This window comes from Staurois parvus, unplaced genomic scaffold (genome assembly GCF_062004578.1).
Source record: "Staurois parvus isolate SC_StPar_1 unplaced genomic scaffold, SC_StPar_1.0 ptg000011l, whole genome shotgun sequence".
NCBI lineage: Eukaryota > Metazoa > Chordata > Amphibia > Anura > Ranidae > Staurois > Staurois parvus.
The window spans coordinates 1,838,359-1,859,735 of record NW_028317807.1 but is presented as its reverse complement, the minus strand read 5'-3'; the positions used below and the strand labels follow the sequence as shown (position 1 = coordinate 1,859,735).

General features: G+C 40.3%; 1 protein-coding gene across 5 annotated transcripts in view; it reads left to right on the top strand.

Annotated features, from left to right (window-relative positions):
• GULP1 (GULP PTB domain containing engulfment adaptor 1) overlaps positions 1-21,377 on the top strand; it is a 639,668-nt gene that overhangs the window by 382,568 nt on the left and 235,723 nt on the right. For all 5 annotated transcript variants that reach the window (XM_089670051.1, XM_089670042.1, XM_089670060.1 and 2 more), the window contains one exon: positions 18,599-18,670. In XM_089670051.1, the coding sequence (XP_089526177.1) occupies positions 18,599-18,670 (72 nt within the window). The remainder of the gene's footprint in view (positions 1-18,598; positions 18,671-21,377) is intronic.

Sequence of the window (21,377 nt, the reverse complement as noted above, 5' to 3'; positions counted from 1 at the left end):
ATGTTAACTAATAATGTGAACATGTCGTTCTTTCTTCTACTTATACATTGAGATACATGCAATTTCAAAGATAGTAGTAGTCTTATTTAACTGGACTGGATTTGTAATGTTGAAGATGTTTCATAGCTTCTTAGGGCTGTTTTTTCAGTTGTAATGAGTGCCAGGAAGACACCCCAGCGTTCATATCCACACAAACTTTGTCAACTTTAACCACCATATATGCAGTGCAGTGTTACATCCTGTCGTCATTTGGTTATGGCCAAGCTGCAGCCATGTGCTTGGTGTCATTTTCTACAGTTGGCAATTGGCTAATTAGGAAAAGTGATTTGGGCAGCTCTACAGCTGCCCGATAACTTTTACAGTACTGAAAAGGGCTTGAATGCGCCCCCCTTCCCAACGCAACCTACAGTAAAACAGCCAGAATCACTAAACACAGAGGAGATGGAGGAAAATATATTCCACAATCGCTTCTGTGGCTAATGAAGCCAGAAGCGAAAATTATTTTGCCATTCTAGTTTTAGAACTGTTATTTCTTGGATGAGAAAGACATAGAAGCAGCTAATCAAGCATAATATATGCTTGATTCACTGCGCTGGAGGACAGGGGAGACATTGGGTGCTTAATAGACTCCTGATGTCTCTGTAGAGAAAAGCTGTCAGCTGCCAAAAGATATCACATTTAGGACTTGATAGCCTTGTGATAGCAATATAATTACCTGAAAACATTTTTAAAAGTGCAACATTTAAAAAAAAATTTATAAAATAAATGAAAATAATATTTTTAAATTTAAAAGAGCACCCCCAATGTATACCCACAAATCAAACACATGTAAACTGTAATTGCACCACTTATGTGAGGTATCACTGTGAACATCTGAGAGAGCAATAATTCTAGGGCCAGCATTCACGAATAACTCTACAATAATAACCTGTAAATGCTTTTAAAGTGTCACCTATAAAAATTTTAGTCACTGTAGTTTGTTGCAATTTCAGGAGTGCACACAATTTTGACTCTTGACATGTTTAGTATTTATTTACTAAATGCAACATCATATTTTATATTTTACAAAAAAATGGGTATTATATTGTTTGCGTGCACTTAAATTAATTTCCCTGAAAATTTGCATTTGGTAAAGGGCTGGGCAAATATAAGGCGCCATAAAAAATTTCAATGGCCACCATTTTATTCTCCAGAGCTTTTGCTTTTGGAAAATATATAATGTTTGGGGGTTCTAAGTAATCTTCTAACAAAATGTTGATTTCATCATGAGAAAAATTTAAAAAATTCCTCAGACAGTAAGTGGATAAAGACTGTTAAAAATATGTACCAACAACCAATTAAAAAGACAATCTGTATATATCTAGCAGATTATGTTCTTCTATACCTGCTATTATCTGCTGAATACAAACAGTATCAATATTGAAAATCATGAATAAATTGAAAAGCATAAAAAATGTATTGGGTGAAAGTATAGTCATATTCCTGAGATCAAGTACTCATGTACCCACTTCCTTAAACTGAACCTCTCCAAAACCGAGCTCCTAGTTTTCCCCCCAACCCGCGCACCCCCCCCCCCCCACTGACTTCTCCATCAAGTCCAACAATGCCACCATCAGATCCACCCCGCAAGCCAGAGTACTTGGTGTCATTCTAGACTCCAATATATCCTTCCAGCCCCAAGTCCAATCGCTAACAAACTCATGCAGATTCCACCTCCGCAACATCGTCAAAATACGCCAATTCCTAACCCCAGAAACCACTAAGCAACTCATCCACTCCCTCATCATATCACGACTCGACTACTGCAACTCCCTCCTCACTAGCCTGCCTCACCACAGGCTATCCCCGCTTCAGTCGATCCTGAATACGGCGGCCAGACTCATCCACCTTACCAACCGCTCCATTTCCACCACCCCCCTCTGCCAATCCCTCCACTGGCTTCCAATTGCCCAACGGATCAAATTCAAAATGCTAACACTGACATTCAAAGCTGTCCATAATTCTACCCCAAGCTACATCACTGACCTAATATCCAAATACCACCCAAAACGCACTCTCCGTTCCTCACAAGACCTCCTTCTCTCTAATTCCTTGGTCTCCTCTTCCCATGCCCGCCTCCAGGACTTCTCCAGGGCATCACCCATCCTCTGGAACTCCCTACCCTAATCCATCAGACTATCACCTACTCGCCTCTTCTTTAGGCGCACCCTGAAAACCCACCTCTTCAGGGAAGCCTACCCCGCCCTCTGCTAATTGCCGATCTCCTCCACTCTTCCTACCACTCCATGCCCCACAGCTATTTCCTCCTGTACCACTATCCCCTCCCTCCTAGATTGTAAGCTCCAAGGAGCAGGGCCCTCTAACCCCTCGTGTATCGCACTGTATTGTTATTGTACTGTCTCATGTATTGTCTCCCATTGTAATGTACAGCGCTGAGCGAACTGTTGGCGCTATATAAATACTGTATAATAATAATAATACCCAAGTTAGATCTATTGCCTAGTAGATTGTGTTGAACACAGCCTTCAAAAGATTGTGTTGCCACCTAGGCAGGTGGCAACACAATCTTTTGAAGGATGAAGATTTAAGTTGCTTTTGTTAATTTTAATTGCAATGCACAGTGTTACGGGCGCGTCGTCAGACCCCAGACCTTCTCACCAAACTCGTGACCGAAGGACTAGCCAATCTAAAACCGCGATGTCACGTGCGGAACAATGCCATGCCCAGCTGCACCCTGCACAAAGATTTTCCAGCTAATGGACTACAATCTGTGTACCTGCAGCCTGGACGCGATTGTTACTGGGTCAGGTTAATTACGCAATTAACCCTTCAAACTGCCACCACCTCCTTTTTGTACAGAAAAAGAGGAAACTCGGCAATATCAGCAATACACTAGGATGATTGGTTAATCATTGGTATCCCGCTAACTCCACAGACAGGTTATACAGAGGGTTAAACACTCATAGTAGCTCTCTTCAGCGGCAGGCATTCAAGAGCTATAGAAACAGTTCAACACTTTCAGAAAGTAACATTGATTGCTAAAAGGTCAAAAGGGTGCAGCAGAAATATTTACAGAAAGAAGATGTAACCAATATATATATATAAATATACAGAGCACAACAGCACAGCAAACAGATAACAGAAAGAAGTTTAGGTAAATAAGTACTTGCCCACAAAGATGCCTGGGGTTGAGCAGTTTCAAGTCCGATGAGCTAAAAAGGGATTTCTGGTCTCGCACTCAGTTTTGTTGTTACAGCGCGATTCCCCTTTCTCTCGGTCTGTTAGATGTTAAAACGCAGAAGGTCCTCACTTCTCTGTCTACACACAAAGCATAACAGCTTCTTTTTTCTACCCAAAATCAACTGGTATCTTCCTACAATGGACAAGCCAAGCCTTATTTGGCAAAGAATTGTTTAAAGGCAGGGACTAGCAAGGAACGCATTCCTGAGGGAGGGGGGAAATCGGAGGAGGGAGACTGATTTGGGTGTTTAAGAGAAATACCAAAAGGCAGAGGTTTGGAGCAAAATGGAGGACCGTGCTGATCTCTGTGTGCATGATTGTGACACACAGGTCCCTGGCTGGCTAGAAAATGGGATCAGTAAGATAACTGTAAAACTCAGTCAGACGAACATAGCAGGCACCTTATCAGCAGACTGAAAATTATCCTGAGAAAAAATAATGAATGGGGTTATAATAAATCATCTATCTTGAGGTTTTTTTCATCTTTTGTAAGTGATATGTAACATTATCCTTCTGTCCTTGACTGCCATATGGGAAAACGAAATGTGTTAAAAAAGTAAGATAAGAGGTTGCTATCACTGGTTTACAGGCTGCCTAGGGCTAAAAACTATTTAGCCACCAGTCGTGTCTAATGGATCCATGATGAATTACTCACATTTCTGTTCACATTGCACATTTGGTTTGTCATGTTAAGGGCATACATAGCACACATCTCCAGTTCTGTCCTCTTTTGGGGCAAAACAACAGTATTTAATAATTAGATATATTCCCACCTGACAGATTGACTCTCCCCATGAGAAAGCTAAGAATCTATATACAACTGTTCCCAATCCACTTATAAATAGGTGGATGCTTTAATTGCCCCATAGTCACCAAATAAATGTCAGCCTCTAGAGCTTTCACATGTCATCTTCCAAGGAAGTTTGATTCTGATCTGATTGTTTTTGTGGTTGGAAGGCAGTACAGACAGTTCTCAGCAGTAATACTATATCAGGCCAATTTTCTCTTGTTTCATGAATTCATGTACAGTACATAGACTGTGTTGGCAAGAGGGATTTGGAAGTATTACACTGATGCTAAAAAAACTTGTATTTGCTAGGTTAGACAAAGAGAGAATTATAATCTTGACTAGTTCATCTTTTTTTTGTAATTATAATGCTTACACAAACATCTTCTTAAATTCACTGGAATAAAAAATAATACAATTGTAAGAATTCTCATGGAGCAATTAAACTACAAATGCTAATCCAACACAGGTGGAGATAACACTCTGGAAAAAGTACAGAAAAGAATAAGCAGAAAGGGCTGAAAAATAAACCAAAAATATTTAAAAAATACTGTGATGTATTGGTAGAAAATACTGCCTACTGCTCGGAAAGCACAGATTAATAGCATCAACATCAGTAAAAAAAATGTACCTTTTAAAATATATTTCTTAATTATAAACACCACGTCCTTATAGCCTAGTCACCCTTTGTCCTTCTAACCTCACAAGAGCCTATGATGACTTTAGTATCATTACAGGTAAATCAGCAGATCAGCAATTAAGAAAATACTAAACCCCTTGGATTGACATAACAACTGGGCAACTAGCATGTTCAGAAGGACATTAATACATCAATACAAGTAACTTTTATGTCTTAACAGCTTCTATCATCAAATGATGAAAAACAATTACCGTATTTTCCGGCGTATAAGATGACTGGGCGTATAAGACAACCCCGCTACTTTTCCTGTTAAAATGTAGTGTTTGGGCTATACTCGCCGTATAAGACTACCCCTCTTCCAATGCACACCAGTGGGAAGAATCGTGCCCCATCATTAGTATCAGTGGGAGGAATAGTGCCCAGTCATTGGTGTCAGTGGGAGGAATAGTGCCCCATCATTAGAATCAGTGGGAGGAATAGTGCCCAGTCATTGGTGTCAGTGGGAGGAATAGCACCCCATCATTGGTGTCAGTGGGAGGAATAGCACCCCATCATTGGTGTCAGTGGGAGGAATAGTGTCCCATCATTGGTGTCAGTGGGAGGAATAGCGTCCCATCATTGGTGTCAGTGGGAGGAATAGCACCCCATCATTGGTGTCAGTGGGAGGAATAGTGTCCCATCATTGGTGTCAGTGGGAGGAATAGCACCCCATCATTGGTGTCAGTGGGAGGAATAGCACCCCATCATTGGTGTCAGTTGGAGGAATAGTGTCCCATCATTGGTGTCAGTGGGAGGAATAGCACCCCATCATTGGTGTCAGTGGGAGGAATAGCACCCCATCATTGGCGTCAGTGGGAGGAATAGTGCCCCATCATTGGTGTCAGTGTGAGGAATCGTGCCCCATCATTGGTGTCAGTGGGAGAAATCGTGCCCCATCATTAGTGTCAGTGGGGGGAATAGTGTCCCATCATTGGTGTCAGTGGGGGGTGGAATAGTGCCCCATCGTTGGTGTCAGTGGGGGGGGAATAGTGTCCCATCGTTGGTGTCAGTGGGGGGGGGAAGTGCCCCATCGTCGGTGTCAGTGGGAGGAATAATGCCCCATCATTGGTATCAGTGACACCAATGATGGGGCACTATTCCTCCCACTGACACTTGCTGACCCCTGTTCAGTATGGTGCTGCTGCAGCAAGCATATATGGTTGCAGCAGCACCTGTGCACGGCACACTTACCTTCACTTGATTTTCGCGGGGCCGCTCGGCTCCGCCTCCTCCCCGGTGATTGGCCGCCTGTGTGCCTTTCCCGAGCTACAGTTCTGGCGGCCAATCACCGGTGAGGAGGCAGAGCCGAGCAGCCGCACGAACATCCAGTGGCCGAACTGAAGGAAGGAGCAGCTGTGCTTCCTGGACCGGATCGAGCCAGGTAAGAAACAGAAGCCTCTGCCTACCCCTGTACTTAGTTTCACTTCCGTTGGAAGGGGGGGGCGGCGGCGGCACCGCACCGCCCCCCAAAAAAGTGTCAGCATGCCGTATACCGGCGTATAAGACGACCCCCGACTTTTGAGAAGATTTTCAAGGGTCAAAAAGTCGTCTTATACGCCGGAAAATACGGTAAGTAATGATTTATCTTTCAAAGCCTTTTTTTCACAGGGAAATAGTAGCGCCAAAGTGAAGCATAACTTTAATTAACTTTGACCTATGAGGCAGGCATAATAAATACTATTAAAGTACAGACCATTTTACAAAAAATGGAAAATTGTTTCATACTTACCTACTGATTTTCCAATCCTGGTGCCAATCCGGGTAGATGGTAGCCTTACCCACTACCAACCCACAGGGCCAGTATAAATCATTTGAATCCAAATAGCAGTCCATTCACTGTAAAACAATAGGAGTGCACTGGGTGGGTCTAGTATGCTACCATGTATTGACATCAGGTAAGGAAAATTATTAGGTATACAAAAGATTCTGGTGCACCCTCCTTTGTTCTCTTGCATGTAGTGCTTATGGATACCCCATCCTGATGGGGAGCAGCAAGATCAACTGGATATTAAAGGACTGAGACCAGGTTCATGTGCTTGAGATGCCTGAAATACAAGGAGTCTTCCCACAATAGCTGTGCCATACTTGAGCGCAGAATATATATTATATATATGTGTGAGGTATGTATGATGATGAGTTTCCTGGCACCAACATGGCAACTTACATGTGTTAAACCAATAACTAGCTACAAAACGGGGTATGCTGAGAACACTTTTACCATAATTAAAGCAAAAAAAGTATGGCTTTCTGGACAAAATCTGCTGTGGAAGGAATAGTTGGATTAATCTGCTAATGTTGACAAAAGATCTCATAAGATCAGTTGGCTGCCTGGAAACGGTCTCCACTGATGCTCCCAGAGATGCTGCCCACTGAGCTAATGTGCTGGGGTCACATTAGCTCAGTGATGGAGAAAAACTAAGGTAGAAGAGAAACACTGGAATATTACTCAGTACTAATGTGCCAAAGTGTATTTGCTTTGGAAAAAAAAATCACCTCTAGTGTTTGGTTTTCTACATGTGTGATTGTTGCTGCGTTATATAAAACTATGAGAATCGTTTTTCACATTTTACAATGTGATGCCTATTTAAAATTATGGACAGGTGCCTCAAGACTGTCCATAATTTTAAAGGGTACCTTGGGACTGGCCATAATTTTAAAGGGTGCCTTGACTGACTCATGCATATATTGTCCTCTAAAAACAATACCTGTAGACATGCTTTGATGAGTATTGGGCCCTTCCACATCACCAGTGCCCAAGAGGAGCTGTAGGGATGTGAGAGTGGGTGCTTTAAGTATGCCTCATTTATTACTAGTAATGATAGTTAATTTGTTAAACCCCCTACCGTGTGAACTTGTATGTAGGGCATGCATATTGTTTCCCTGCTTCACAACTTTGTTTAAAAAAGGCTTTACACATAATCTAATTGCCCTTTTGTCATCTTCGTCTCAAATCATCTTTATCAAAAAATGGTCTAGGGAGCAAAGCTTTCCCCCATTTTTTTTTTGTTCTAAAGTTTTCAGCAACAGAAAAAATACATTTCACATAAATACATTACAATAGTGGAGCATAGGATTCTGGGAGATTTCTGTGCTCATGTTCCCAAGGTCTAACTATAGATTTATAGGACACAATGCAACACAAACTCCTGTAACTGCTTGATTTTCTTTCCTAGATCAGACTGTCCATTTTCTCTCCTCTCTTCTTTCTCTATCTTTCCTCTATGGCTAATTGGATGGGTCAGGGTTGGGACTAAATGATTTATTACTTACAATGTGAACTAGTGACAACTAATACTAGCAAACAGCAAGAAAGGGAAATTGTCAAGCTAATGTTTAGATTAAAACTGTGCTGGAACAAAATTCAAAAGGTAGAATATTATTACATGAAACATATCTCAAGTAGAGAATTGACCTCAAAAGCATGTGTTTATGAATTTCATCTAATGTTCAGGAGGTAACTGTTGCATATACAAATATCTGGGAAACATTTTGTTTGAACAAATGCCTGATTACCTACTGTATTTAAAGGAGTTTCTGAAGAACAAAATGAAAATGATTTTCATTTATCTACCAGAATTCGTTCTTCCCTTGATGCCTACAAAAGGCAGACAGTTTGTGTACAGAACAGCAACAACCCTTTACATATTAGCCCAGAAAATGGTTCCCATTGATTATCTCAGATTCGGTTCCCATTAATTTCAATGGGGTTCAGCATCCAAATTGCTCAGAGTGAACCCAGGGTAGTTCAGCTCATCCCTAGCTGATACAAAAATTTGTTTTGTTATCAACCCTAAAAGTATATCTATGGTCAAATGTAAAATCATATATTATTTTCTTAATCGTATTTTAAATATTTCTAGGCTACTTTCATCAATCTGAATAATTCTAAAGTTTGTAAATTTATCCCCACACATTTACTTGCTTGAATTCTGTGACATGTATTCACTATGCCCTGTGCATAGACACTGCTGTGTCACACAATTCACAGATCCTGCCTTCTGAGACACAGTGGTGCTGAGAGAAGGAGTTTCAGGAGACGGTGTCAGTACAGGAATCACCTGTACAGGAATACCTGTCCAGTGGATTCTTTTCACTTTGTAAAGATTTCCTCTGACTTCCTGATGACAATTAGTGAATGAAGATCTTCCCAATGAGACACGGATGGTATAAAAACTGACAGGTGTTTTAGGCACTTCCAGATTTATTGAAAAGTTAAAAAAAAAACTTGTCCATAGATATATTTAGTACAACAGCATTAAAAGAGATGATGAAGCCAGTAGTAGCAGCCAATTAGCTCATACACGTGCTGGCAAGAACATGCTTACAGAAGGAAAGAGCAGAGTGGTGACTGCACTGCTGCTCTTACTTTGTCCAATCAGCAGGCAGGTTCTACTGTGGGGGGGGGGAAACTTATCCTAATCTTTTAGATGTCAATTCTAGGTGTAATGATGCAGACTGAAAAAACTATTTCTTGAGGCCTCTAATCTCCCAGTCTTGGTGTACCTTGGTGTGGCTATGATGTGTGATGATGCTAATGTGATACTATGACTCACTTGTCCCCTGAGGTAAAGGGAGGGGGTGCATACAAATATTTTGTAGCTTTTGAGTTTTTACAATCACATAAATGCATTCCTTTCTGTATTTGTACCACGCTATTAGGACTAGACCCCAACATAAGGATGCCTAGGCACCCATCTTAGGGTGCCAGGATGCGGGGGAGGGTGGAGAAATCTGAATTGCCTGCTACTTGCTAGGGATTTGGATTTTTATGCCCTTCCCGCTGCCTGTGAATACCAGTGTTTGTGCAGCGAATGTGACATCAGAAGACACTCTTGTTGAGGTTTTAACTTCCGTGGATTGGCTGAATGTCACTGTGAGATAGTTGCAGTTCCGTCTTTGTTAAATTTTTTTATCACTTTTGCTACAGTATTCTGACTGATAAGTAAAACTTTACTGATTTTCTTGTAGCCTTCACCTTTTTTGTGTAAAGAAATTATTTTCTTTCTCAGGCCTTGTGACATTTCTCTTCCATGTGGTGCCATTGCTGACAGCCTGAAATGGGAAGGGGCTTTCTTTGTTATGCCCTTTTATAATCAACTGTCTGCTTGACACCTGTTTAATGAATAATTAGACCTGTAGCTGAATTCTTGTTAATTAGGATTTTGTTGACTATAATTTAGCTTTGCTCCTAAGACTGTCATTGTGGTGCATTCATTTCTGCAACATGGTCTGGAATGAATTTGTTAGGAAAAAAACTTTTTCGTGTGTGCAAATTAACAAATCTTGTTTGCAATCAATGGCCCGCATTTGTGGGAGTATTTTGTAGTATAGTTTCCAATAGAATATTTTGATTCTGAATGTAAAGTAAAGGTTTTCTGACAAATCTGTTGGGGTGTATTTATGCTGAGCACTGTATATACTGTATATACAGACTATTGCCAAAAGTATTGGGACACCCCTCCAAATAATTGGATTCAGGTGTTCCAATCACCTCCATGGCCAAAGCTGTATAAAATCAAGTACTTAGGCATGCAGCCTGCTTCTACAAACATTTGTAAAAGAATCGGTCGCTCTCAGAAGCTCAGTGAATTCAAGCGTTGTACCGTGATAGGTTGCCACCTGTGCAATAAGACCATCCATGAAATTTCCTTGATACTAAATATTCCATATGGTTAGTGGTATTATAACAAAGTGAAAGCAACTGGGAACAACAGCAACTCAGCCACAAAGTGGTAGGCCATGTAAAATGACAGAGCGGGGTCAGCGCATGCTGAAGCGCACAGTGCGCAGAAGTCGCCAACTGTCTACAGAATCAATAGCTAAAGACCTCCAAATTTCATGTGGCCTTCAGATTAGTAAAACAGTGCTTAGAGAGCTTCATGGAATGGGTTTCTATGGCCGAGCAGCTGCATCCAAGCCTTACATCACCAAGTGCAATGCAAAGCATCGGATGCAGTGGTGTAAAGCACGCCACCACTGGACTCTATCTCAGTGGAGATGTGTTCTCTGGAGCAGGGGCGGACTGACAACTCATGGGGCCCCCGGGCAATAGGGGATCATGGGGCCCCTGTGTCCTTGCCCAAACTCAAAAAAGCCTATGAAAAAGGTACCAGGGGCATCTCATGGGGCCCTCGGGCAGTGCCCGACTTTCCAAATGGTCAGTCCACCCCTGCTCTGGAGTGACCAAACTTGCTTCTCTGTCTGGCAATCCAATGGACGTGTCTGGGTTTGACAGATTCCAGGAGTGCCTGACTGCATTGTGCCAAGTGTAACGTTTGGTGGAGGGGGGATTATGGTCTGGGGTTGTTTTTCAGGGGTTGGGCTTGGTCCCTTAGTTCCAGTGAAGGAAACTCTTCAGATGTCAGCATACCAAGACACCTTGGACAATTTTATGCTCCCAACTATGTCCCAACTATGTCAGAACAGTTTGTGGATGGCCCCTTCCTGTTCCAACATGACTGTGCACCAGTACACAAAGCAAGGTCCATAAGAACATGGATGACCGAGTTTGGGGTGGATGAACTTGACTGGCCTGCACAGAGTCCTGATCTCAACCTGACAGAACACCTTTGGGATGAATTAGAGTGGAGACTGCGAGCCAGGCCTTTTCATCCAACAGCAGTGCCTCACCTCACAAATGCGCTTCTGGAAGAATGGTCAAACATTCCCATAGACACACTCCTAAACCTTGTGGACAGCCTTCCCAGAAGAGTTGAAGCTGTTATAGCTGCAAAGGGCGGGCCAATTCAATATTGAACCCTACGGACTAAGACTGGGATGCCATTAAAGTTCATGTGCATGTAAAGGCAAGCATCCCAATACTTTTGGCAATATAGTGTATGTGTGTGTATATATACTGTGTGTGTGTATATATATATATATATATATATATTTATATTAAATTTTTTATTTAATTTAGCTGTATGTTTCTTTCTACTACCATAACCTACTACCAAAAAACAGACCAAATTTCTCCTAAATTCTACTGCTCCTGACAATCGCAGCAAAACCACATATATATATATTCTTTGTGGTTTCTACCCATTTTAGCAACCCAGAAACAATGGTGCATTTTTACTTTTTTTTATCCTTTTTTTGTGTGTCAGATTTGACTTTTTGTTTCTCCACTTTTTTATGTCATACCGAAACAAACAAATGAAATAAACATGAGAATGCCTGAACATTTGTAATTACAACAATTTCCATGTCAAAGCGGTGCATTATCTCCTAGATTGTAAACTCCAAGGAGCAGGGCCCTCCTATCCCTCTTGTATTGAACTGTATTGTTGCTGTATTGTCTCCCGTTATATTGTAAAGCGCTGAGCAAACTGTTGGCGCCATATAAATCCTTTATAATAATAATAATTTAATAATTATCTGACAGAAATGCAGGGGTGCCAATATTTTTGCCCATGACTGTATATGTGTACGTCCCACAAGGTCCACAGCATAACACATATAATGGTGAGTCATACAGCCATTCACATTCAAGCATGTTCTGACTTGCGCTCACCTGGGTCGCAGACCAGTTGACTCCGTTTTCATAGAGTAGTAGAAAAAAAATAACACTTTGGTGTGTTGCATTGTTGGTGGAAATTGAGTGACAGGAATGTGCAGCAGTGGATTAACATCAAACTTTGTGTGAAAATTGGCAAAAGTGCAAGTGAAAGTTACAGCAGGCTCATGAAGAACATTCCATGAAGAAATAAAGTGTTTTTGAACAGCATAGGTGGTTTGAGGGGTGGGAAGATGTCCACAATGACCCAAGAAGTGGACAGCAAAAACACAAAGGACTGATGCAAATGTGAACAGAGTGTGAACCATTTTACACTCAGGTCAAAGGTTAGGTGTCTGAATGATGGCAGGAGAATTGAATATGAACAGGGAAGCAGTGAAGCAGATTCTAATGGAGTATTTTGAAATGAGAAAGATTTCTGCAAAGGTGGTACTTTAAATCATGACAGAAGATCAGAAAGAACGCGACTTCAAATTTCACCCGATCTTTTGAAGAATGCAGAGGTGTGTAATATTTTTCTTTTTACTGTCCATTCCGGGAATTAAACTGTCACATTGCATTGTGGCCAGGGGTTATTATAAAACACTTCCTGTAAGAATGTATTTTACTTTATTTGATTTTGCTGTAATGCTTCTTTTGTACACAATGAACGAAGAACGATTTATAGGAAACTGCTCTGATGATTTTATTTTGGAAACTAACAGACAAATGTGTATATCTTAAGAAGAAAACAACAGAAAAGGAGCCTGGTGACAGGATAAGTTTATTTTCAGCAAAAATGTACATCGCTATGAATAATACCGCTGTTCAATTTTCCATACATTTTAATATAGTTCCATGCTGGGAGATAAGTGCTGACATTAGAAAGAAGTTTGCAAATAATAAACACTTCCCAGTAGAAATGAATCTGTAAGAATATCATTTACCTCTGCTGTGAAGCTATTCTTTGCCTGTAAAATCACAACTTAATAGCCCCTAAGAACATCTCTAAAATATTGGAGAACTATGGAGTGACTAAATAGTATGCAGTAGAAACCAAACTCTGAAAAGACATTATGACCTTTTTTGATCCAAGTAATAGTGAATATAAATTTTATTTTAGAGACAACGCTTCTCAGGCTTAGTGAAACAAATACTTCAGATGTGTATGTGGATATTTATCATTATGTTCAGTGGTGATTTTGCTTTGAAATTGGCCAACCATATTTTGCTCTCCATGCCTAATGTGTTTTTAGTGCAGCTAGAATTTGAAGACCATCACACATATTTTAAACTCAGGCATGTAAAAGAATAATCAAGAACAGTTGTAGATACTCAATGTTAGATCTAGAAATATATTTTGTAAATACAAGAAGCATGTATATTCTTGCTTGACTCTTGTGCCTTTGTGCAGGAGTTTCTGCTCCCTCTCCTTGTGCAGGGTGACTGGTCTTGTGTCTGTTCCGCCTGTGGTTTTCTGCAGGCAGCCCGTAGTGGAAGGTACTGGGTCCCTTCCACAGTACTGTTCTCTGCACAGCCTATGTACAGCTTTAGAAAAAAAAAGTGTTTTTTAAACCACTTGAGCTCCGGAAGATTTTACCCCCTTAATTTTTTCCTATTTAGCACTAATTTAACTGGTCATTGTGCAGTCATGCAACACTACCCAAACAAAATGTATACATTTTTTCACACAAATAGAGCTTTCTTTTGGTAGTATAAATTTTTTTTTTAAATAAAAATAAAATACACATTTTAAAAATCTAAGTTCTTCATAAATTGTGGACAAATTTTATTTACATATCTTTGGTAAAAACAAATATCCCAATAACTTGATTGGTTTGCATGAAAAATATAGCATCTAAAAACTATGGGATATAGATTGCAATTTGTATTTATTTATTTTAAACTACTAATGGCGGTGATCAGCAGCTTATAATGGGAATGAGAGCGGCGGGCAATCTGACACCAACTGATGCTGAGGGGAACTGATGAACTGCCACTGACATCTCCAGTGACACTAATGCCAACCGTAGACGGGTTTGAAAATCAGCTGATTTTCACACCATTAGTGGGTTAATTGATTGGCCATTTTTCAGGGTTTTTGCACATTTTTTTTATCGGGCATGTTGGAAAATTTGCGGCTGATTTTGACGATCAGCCGATTATTCCGGCAATGATGGGCAATTCGGCCGATCGTTTTACTGATAAAAAATCTGCGCATGAGCCGTGACTTGCAGAAGAAGAAAAAGAAGAAGAAGAAGAAAAATTCCAGTCCGCTATTATATTTTATATGAAAAAGTCTTGCGGTTGCAACAAATGTATCCATTTGTATCCGAATAAAAACATCTGTATCCAAAATGGATACAAATGGATACATTTGTTGCAACCACAAGACTTTTCATATAAAATATAATAGCGGACTGGAATTCTTCTTCTTCTTCTTATGTATTGCTCCCCTGTCTCTGCAAGGGACAGAAGTAATTATGGGGTTAAATGCCGGCCATGGACGGGACAAAACGCGGCCAATTTTTTTGGTGGTAACATCGGCCAATCAAACGACCGATTTTTTTTTTTTTTTTTTTTAAACGGCCGATTTTCGACCTGTCTTTGGCCTGCCTTATACAGTGATAATAATATACACTGTCACTGTACTAATGACACTGGCTGGATGGGTTAACATCTAGGGAGATAAAGGGATTAAATGTGCGCCTAACAATGTGTAATGTATGTATTACAGTCAGGTCCATAAATATTGGGACATCTACACAATTCTAACATTTTTGGCTCTATACACCACCACAATGGATTTGAAATGAAACAAACAAGATGTGCTTTAACTGCAGACTGTCAGCTTTAATTTGAGGGTATTTACATCCAAATCAGGTGAACGGTGTAGGAATTACAACAGTTTGCATATGTCCTGCCCACTTGTTAAGGGACCAAAAGTAATGGGACAATTGGCTTCTCAGCTGTTCTATGGCCAGGTGTGTGTTATTCCCTCATTATCCCAATTACAATGAGCAGATAAAAGGTCCAGAGTTCATTTCAAGTGTGCTATTTGCATTTGGAATCTGTTGCTGTCAACTCTCAAGATGGGATCCAAAGAGCTGTCACTATCAGTGAAGCAAGCCATCATTAGGCTGAAAAAACAAAACAAACCCACCAGAGAGATAGCAAAAACATTAGGCGTGGCCAAAACAACTGTTTGGAACATTCTTAAAAAGAAGGAACACATCGGTGAGCTCAGCAACCCCAATAGACCCGGAAGACCACGGAAAACAACTGTGGTGGATGACCAAAGAATTCTTTCCCTGGTGAAGAAAACACCCTTCACAACAGTTGGCCAGATCAAGAACACTCTCCAGGAGGTAGGTGTATGTGTGTCAAAGTCACCAATCAAGAGAAGACTTCATCAGAGTGAATACAGAGGGTTCACCACAAGATGGAAACCATTGGTGAGACTCAAAAACAGGAAGGCCAGATTAGAGTTTGCCAAACGACATCTAAAAAAGCCTTCACAGTTCTGGAACAACATCCTATGGACAGATGAGACCAAGATCAACTTGTACCAGAGTGATGGGAAGAGAAGAGTATGGAGAAGGAACTGCTCATGATCCTAAGCATACCACCTCATCAGTGAAGCATGGTGGTGGTAGTGTCATGGCGTGGGCATGTATGGCTGCCAATGGAACTGCTTTTCTTGTATTTATTGATGATGTGACTGCTGACAAAAGCAGCAGGATGAATTGTGAAGTGTTTCGGGAATATTATCTGCTCATATTCAGCCAAATGCTTCACAACTCATTGGACGCTTCACAGTACAGATGGACAATGACCCAAAGCAGACTGCAAAAGCAACCAAAAAGTTTTTTAAGGGAAAGAAGTGGAATGTTATGCAATGGCCAAGTCCATCACCTGACCTGAATCCGATTGAGCATGCATTTCACTTGCTGAAGACAAAACTGAAGGGAAAATGCCCCAAGAACAAGCAGGAACTGAAGACAATTGCAGTAGAGGCCTGGCAGAGCATCACCAGGGATGAAACCCAGCGTCTGGTGATGTCTATGCGTTCCACACTTCAGGCTGTAATTGACTGCAAAGGATTTGCAACCAAGTATTAAAAAGTGAAAGTTTGATTTATGATTATTATTCTGTCCCATTACTTTTGGTCCCTTAACAAGTGGGAAGCACATATGCAAACTGTTGTAATTCCTACACCGTTCACCTGATTTGGATGTAAATACCCTCAAATTAAAGCTGACAGTCTGCAGTTAAAGCACATCTTGTTTGTTTCATTTCACATCCATTGTGATGGTGTATAGAGCCAAAAATGTTAGAATTGTGTCGATGTCCCAATATTTATGGACCTGACTGTATGTGCTGCTTTTACCAATAGACATCTTTTTTTATCATACGTGCTTTGCAGGGATGGAAAACAGAGAGATTGTTCTTTCTATACAGAGCCCAGTGTTGATTGTCAGCACAGTACACTGGGCAGTGATTATACACAGCCAATCAGCAGGTCCCCACCATGAATCATTGGCCAGGACCTGCTGACAGGCTCCCGCTGTGTACAATCATAGTGGATATCAGGGTGGAGAATGGGGCACGCATGCACACGCCTTAAATCGGTAAGCAAGCAATGACATATCAGTATGTTGCTGTGCCTGCAAGGGCTGGCCGTCTGCAATACATTGTGGGTGGGCGGTCCGGAAGTAGTTAAGCTGCCCTCCTTTGTGATCACGGTGGTAATATACTGTATATTATAATGTTACATTTTAAATTTTTTATTATACTTACATAAAATAAAGTTGCCTGCCTGGCACTACACATCTTTCTTCATATCTTCCCGCTACTCTACAGCACTATTGACACATGCAGGACTTGCTACTAAAGACCTCAATAGAAAGCTTTTTAACAGGCTTTACTGGTTATTGATGTGCAGCCTTTTGATGTCTATAGTGTCCAGGAGTTCATCTGAGGATTAGACTGTGTGTAAGGCAGAGGGACAGTGTGGTAACTTAATTATCTAACATGGGTAGGTGCCCTATTCAAAACTTCCCAATAAACTGAGAGCATTATAAAGCAAACAGGGTTTCTAATACTTCCCCAGGCTAACCAACAAGGGTTGACTTGGACTGATATTTTTGGGTAAAGAGGAGATAAAAGGCTTAGTTTGTTCAGTGGTCTGTCTGTTTTTAGAGAGAAAAGACGTATTAAAATGGATTGGTATCTGAACTGTTGTCACTTGTCGCTGCCTATACTTTATTATTACAGGTAGTTATACAGTGCTGTAAATTTACATGGTGCTTTACATATATATTGTACATTCACATCAGTCCCTAACCCTCAAGGGGTGTACAATCTAAGGTCCTTAACTTACATTCATACATACACATACTAGGGCCAATTTAGACAGGAGCCAATTAATCTACCAGCATGTTTTTGGAGTGTGGGAGGAAACTGGAGTACCCTGAGGAAACCCAGGCAGGTACAGGGAGGACATGCAAACACTAAACAGATGTTGCTGTGGTTGTGATTTGAACCAATGACCCTAGTACTGCCAGATGGAAGTGCTAACCATTTAGCCACTGTGCTGCCCACTTTAAAGCACATCTGTCATGAGTGAACTAGACTGCCATTGCTGTTCTCATTCTTAAAATGTTAGATTCCTGGCTGTGTCTGTCTCAGTAATTTTAAGACACAGACACAGAGCATGTGTCACAGAGTGCCAGAAAACTGACAGAATTTTCTATGCCTATACCTTTTCCAGGTGAACAGATTAGAAAGTATCAAAGTGAAAAAAATTAGCATGAAAGCCAAGGAACAGGCTTGACTGGAACAGGTTTTCTAAACATTCTGATGACTAGATCCATTCTAAAGTATCTGGCTAGCAGCATCTTGGACAACTCAGATGAAATTGTGTCATGATTCAGTGGTATTGGGAGACTGTGATCTGATGTTTTTGGGCACATGGGGGGGGGGGGGGGATTTACTAAAACTGGTGCACTCAAAATCTGGTGCAGCTGTGCATGGTATAGCCAATCAACTTCTATCTTCAGCTTGTTCAATTAGGCTTTGATAATAAAACCTGGAAGCTGATAGTCTATCGAGGCTGTCAAATATTTTTTTTAAACTTTCATTCTGAGCCTAGCTCTATGTTTTGATCTAGGCATGATTGAATCCTATTAAAGCCAGACATACCAATAAAAGGATTCAACAGATAAGGTCTGTGGACCTCTTTTTTCTTATGATTTCATTGCAAGCCATCTAGACACTAAGCCATTGGCTGAACTGGAAATTTTGATTTTTCTTCACATATTCTTTACATGTAACAAAACGTTTCAGCTGAACAATGTTACCCTGTGAACTACTAACTACTTATTTTCTTTTGTAGTTTCTTGGAAGCACAGAGGTTGAACAACCTAAAGGCACTGAAGTTGTGAGAGATGCAGTTAGAAAGCTCAAGGTAAGAAGATACAGGCTTAATATACTAGTTTTGAATTAAAGGAGAGGCTTTTTATATGTCTTTTTGTGAATATGAGCAGGGTCAGAGTGGGTTGTCTGTCAAATTACAGTGAGGACATACCTTAAAACTGCAATTTGACTTTACTGTGAGGAGGAATGATTTACTAAGAAGCAGATTTATTTTAATTCCATATAAAAATCTGTAATTTTAGGAAAAATTTTTTTGGTTACCAAAGTTTTTTTTAATAGCAGAATCTATGAATCAGTTTATAATCCACTGATACTAATCAGATGTTATAGAGGGTGACAGAATGTCATACATAAAAAAAATTGTCATAGTCAGCTTGCATGTACTGAAAGATTTCATAGACTGCATCATCACATGTAATAAAATGATATCATAGTCTGCTTACATGTTAATGTTTATCATTGTTCTCTTGCTGACATAAAAGCTTTTCTCTAGAGAGTCCAATTCACATTAATTTACCAGAATAAATTTCCCTTTTCCAAACATACAGTGTGAGTCACATAACTAGCTATATGAAAACTAACAAACAAAAGTATATACAGTATGATATCAAGAAATATTTTAGCAGAATCACTTATCCATTATTAACAAGATGCCCCAACATTGCCCCAGGTGTCACATACTGTAGTTGAATATATATATATATATATATATATATATTATTATTATTAAACAATAAAAAAATAACACACACACACACACACACACACATATGTATGTATATATATATATATATATATATATAATTGTTTTGTTTTGTTTGTTTGTTTTTTTGGGGGGGGGATAATTATTTGATCCCCTGCAGATTTTGTAAGTTTGCCCACTTACAAAGAAATGAAGGGTTATAAAGAAATTTATAACATTTGTATCGTGTTTTTTTTGGGGGGGATTTTTGGTATCTTTAATTTTCTGTCACTATCATTTCTTTGTAAATGGGCAAACTTACAACATCTGCAGGGGATCAGATAATTGTTTTCTGCACTGTGCGTTTGTGTATTTATATATATTTATAAGTTAACCGTATAGATAATTGGTAATTTACTTGTCAGGTATGGTGGAGCATGTGAATTACTCCATGTGACAGCACTGGGCCAGTCAGATTTGTCAAATAGTTAGTCCATAACCCCCTGTGAGTGCTGACTCCAGTGACTGGGAGCTTTCCTTTTGTCCTTAGTGTTGACTGGAGAATCGGGATGGCAGAAGGAAGGCAGCTGTTTCTGTCTGTTGTGGTGTGTATTAAAATGAACCTGCTGCTTTGCTGTTCATGGGCATTTTTTTATATGCAGAAGTCAATCAAAATGTATTCTGTTTCTGCCCAGTACTAGATGAATTTTGGTTGGATGCTCTAGGTTACAGCACCTGCCTGCCTTTCCCCCCTCCTGCAATCTCAGTGCAGCAGCAGCATTGTCCGCCCAGTCAGAGATAGTAGGGAGCTAGCTACATTTTTGGCAGGATCACCAGATAGTTTTCTATACTTGCAGTGTTTTAAATGGACATAATATGAGGAAATGTGCCATAATTGAAGAGATGCTCTAAATATGATTTTTTTTTTATTTTTCCTTGCATACTTTTTCATAAGGCAGAGCATAAATTCAGGCTGTGGAACCCCACCCCCTTCCTCCTGCCACAGCCCACCCCGATTTCTGGGCTCTCTCATTCCACCAGGGAGGCTGGGACTACTGTAAGCAGTCATGTCAGCTGCCCACAGAAGATATGGAGGAACATCCATTCCCCAATCTCATCTGTGATGAATAAAGCTAGAAGTCACTTCCTGACCCTTACAGCCAGAGAAGTATCTGATCAAACCTGATCAAACATGATCTGTGTTTGATCAGATGCTTTGAAGGGCAAGGGACATATCAAGGGTCTAATGGACCCCTGATGTATCCATAAAGAGTACCTGTCACTGCCCAAAGCTATCACAAGGAGTTTTGTCCACCCTTGTGATTACCTAGTAGTACATTTAAATGAAAAAAACATTTTTAAAAAAGTAAATGTATATATTAAAAAAAAAATAAAGCACCACTTTCCCCTACTGAAGTACAAATAGGTCCGGCACGCATATGTAAATGATGATTGCACCACACGTGAAGTATCACCCCAAAAGTCTACACTGATAACCTGTAAAGGCTTTTAAAGTCCCTTCTATGGACAATTTTAGGTACTGTAGTTTGTTGCCATTTCATAGGCATGCACAATTTAAATCTTGACATGTTTGGTGTTTATTTAATCAATACAACATCATTGTTTATATTTTACAAAAATTGGAAATTATATTGTGTGCACTAAAATTCATATATATATACACAGAGGCCAAGTTGCGGCCTCTGCTGTCAATCACTGAGTCCCAGCTGGTGACACCCCATAGGCACGCGGCAATCGCCAAGTATTACCAACGGGGGGAGAAACCTGTGTACAAACACAGATCTCTCCCCTGTCAGCTCCTGCACACTGCATAGCATTAACCCTTTACCCACCCTAGATGTTAACCCCTTCCTGCCCAGTGCCATTAGCACTGATCACTGTATTGGTGTCACTGGGGATGTCATTGACACCAAGTCAGTTCCACCCAGTGTCAGAATGCCTGCCACAGTCCCACTATAAGTCGCTGATCGCCTCCATCACTAGTAAAAAAAAAAAAATTCCAGTATCTGTACCTCCATTTGTAAATGCTATAACT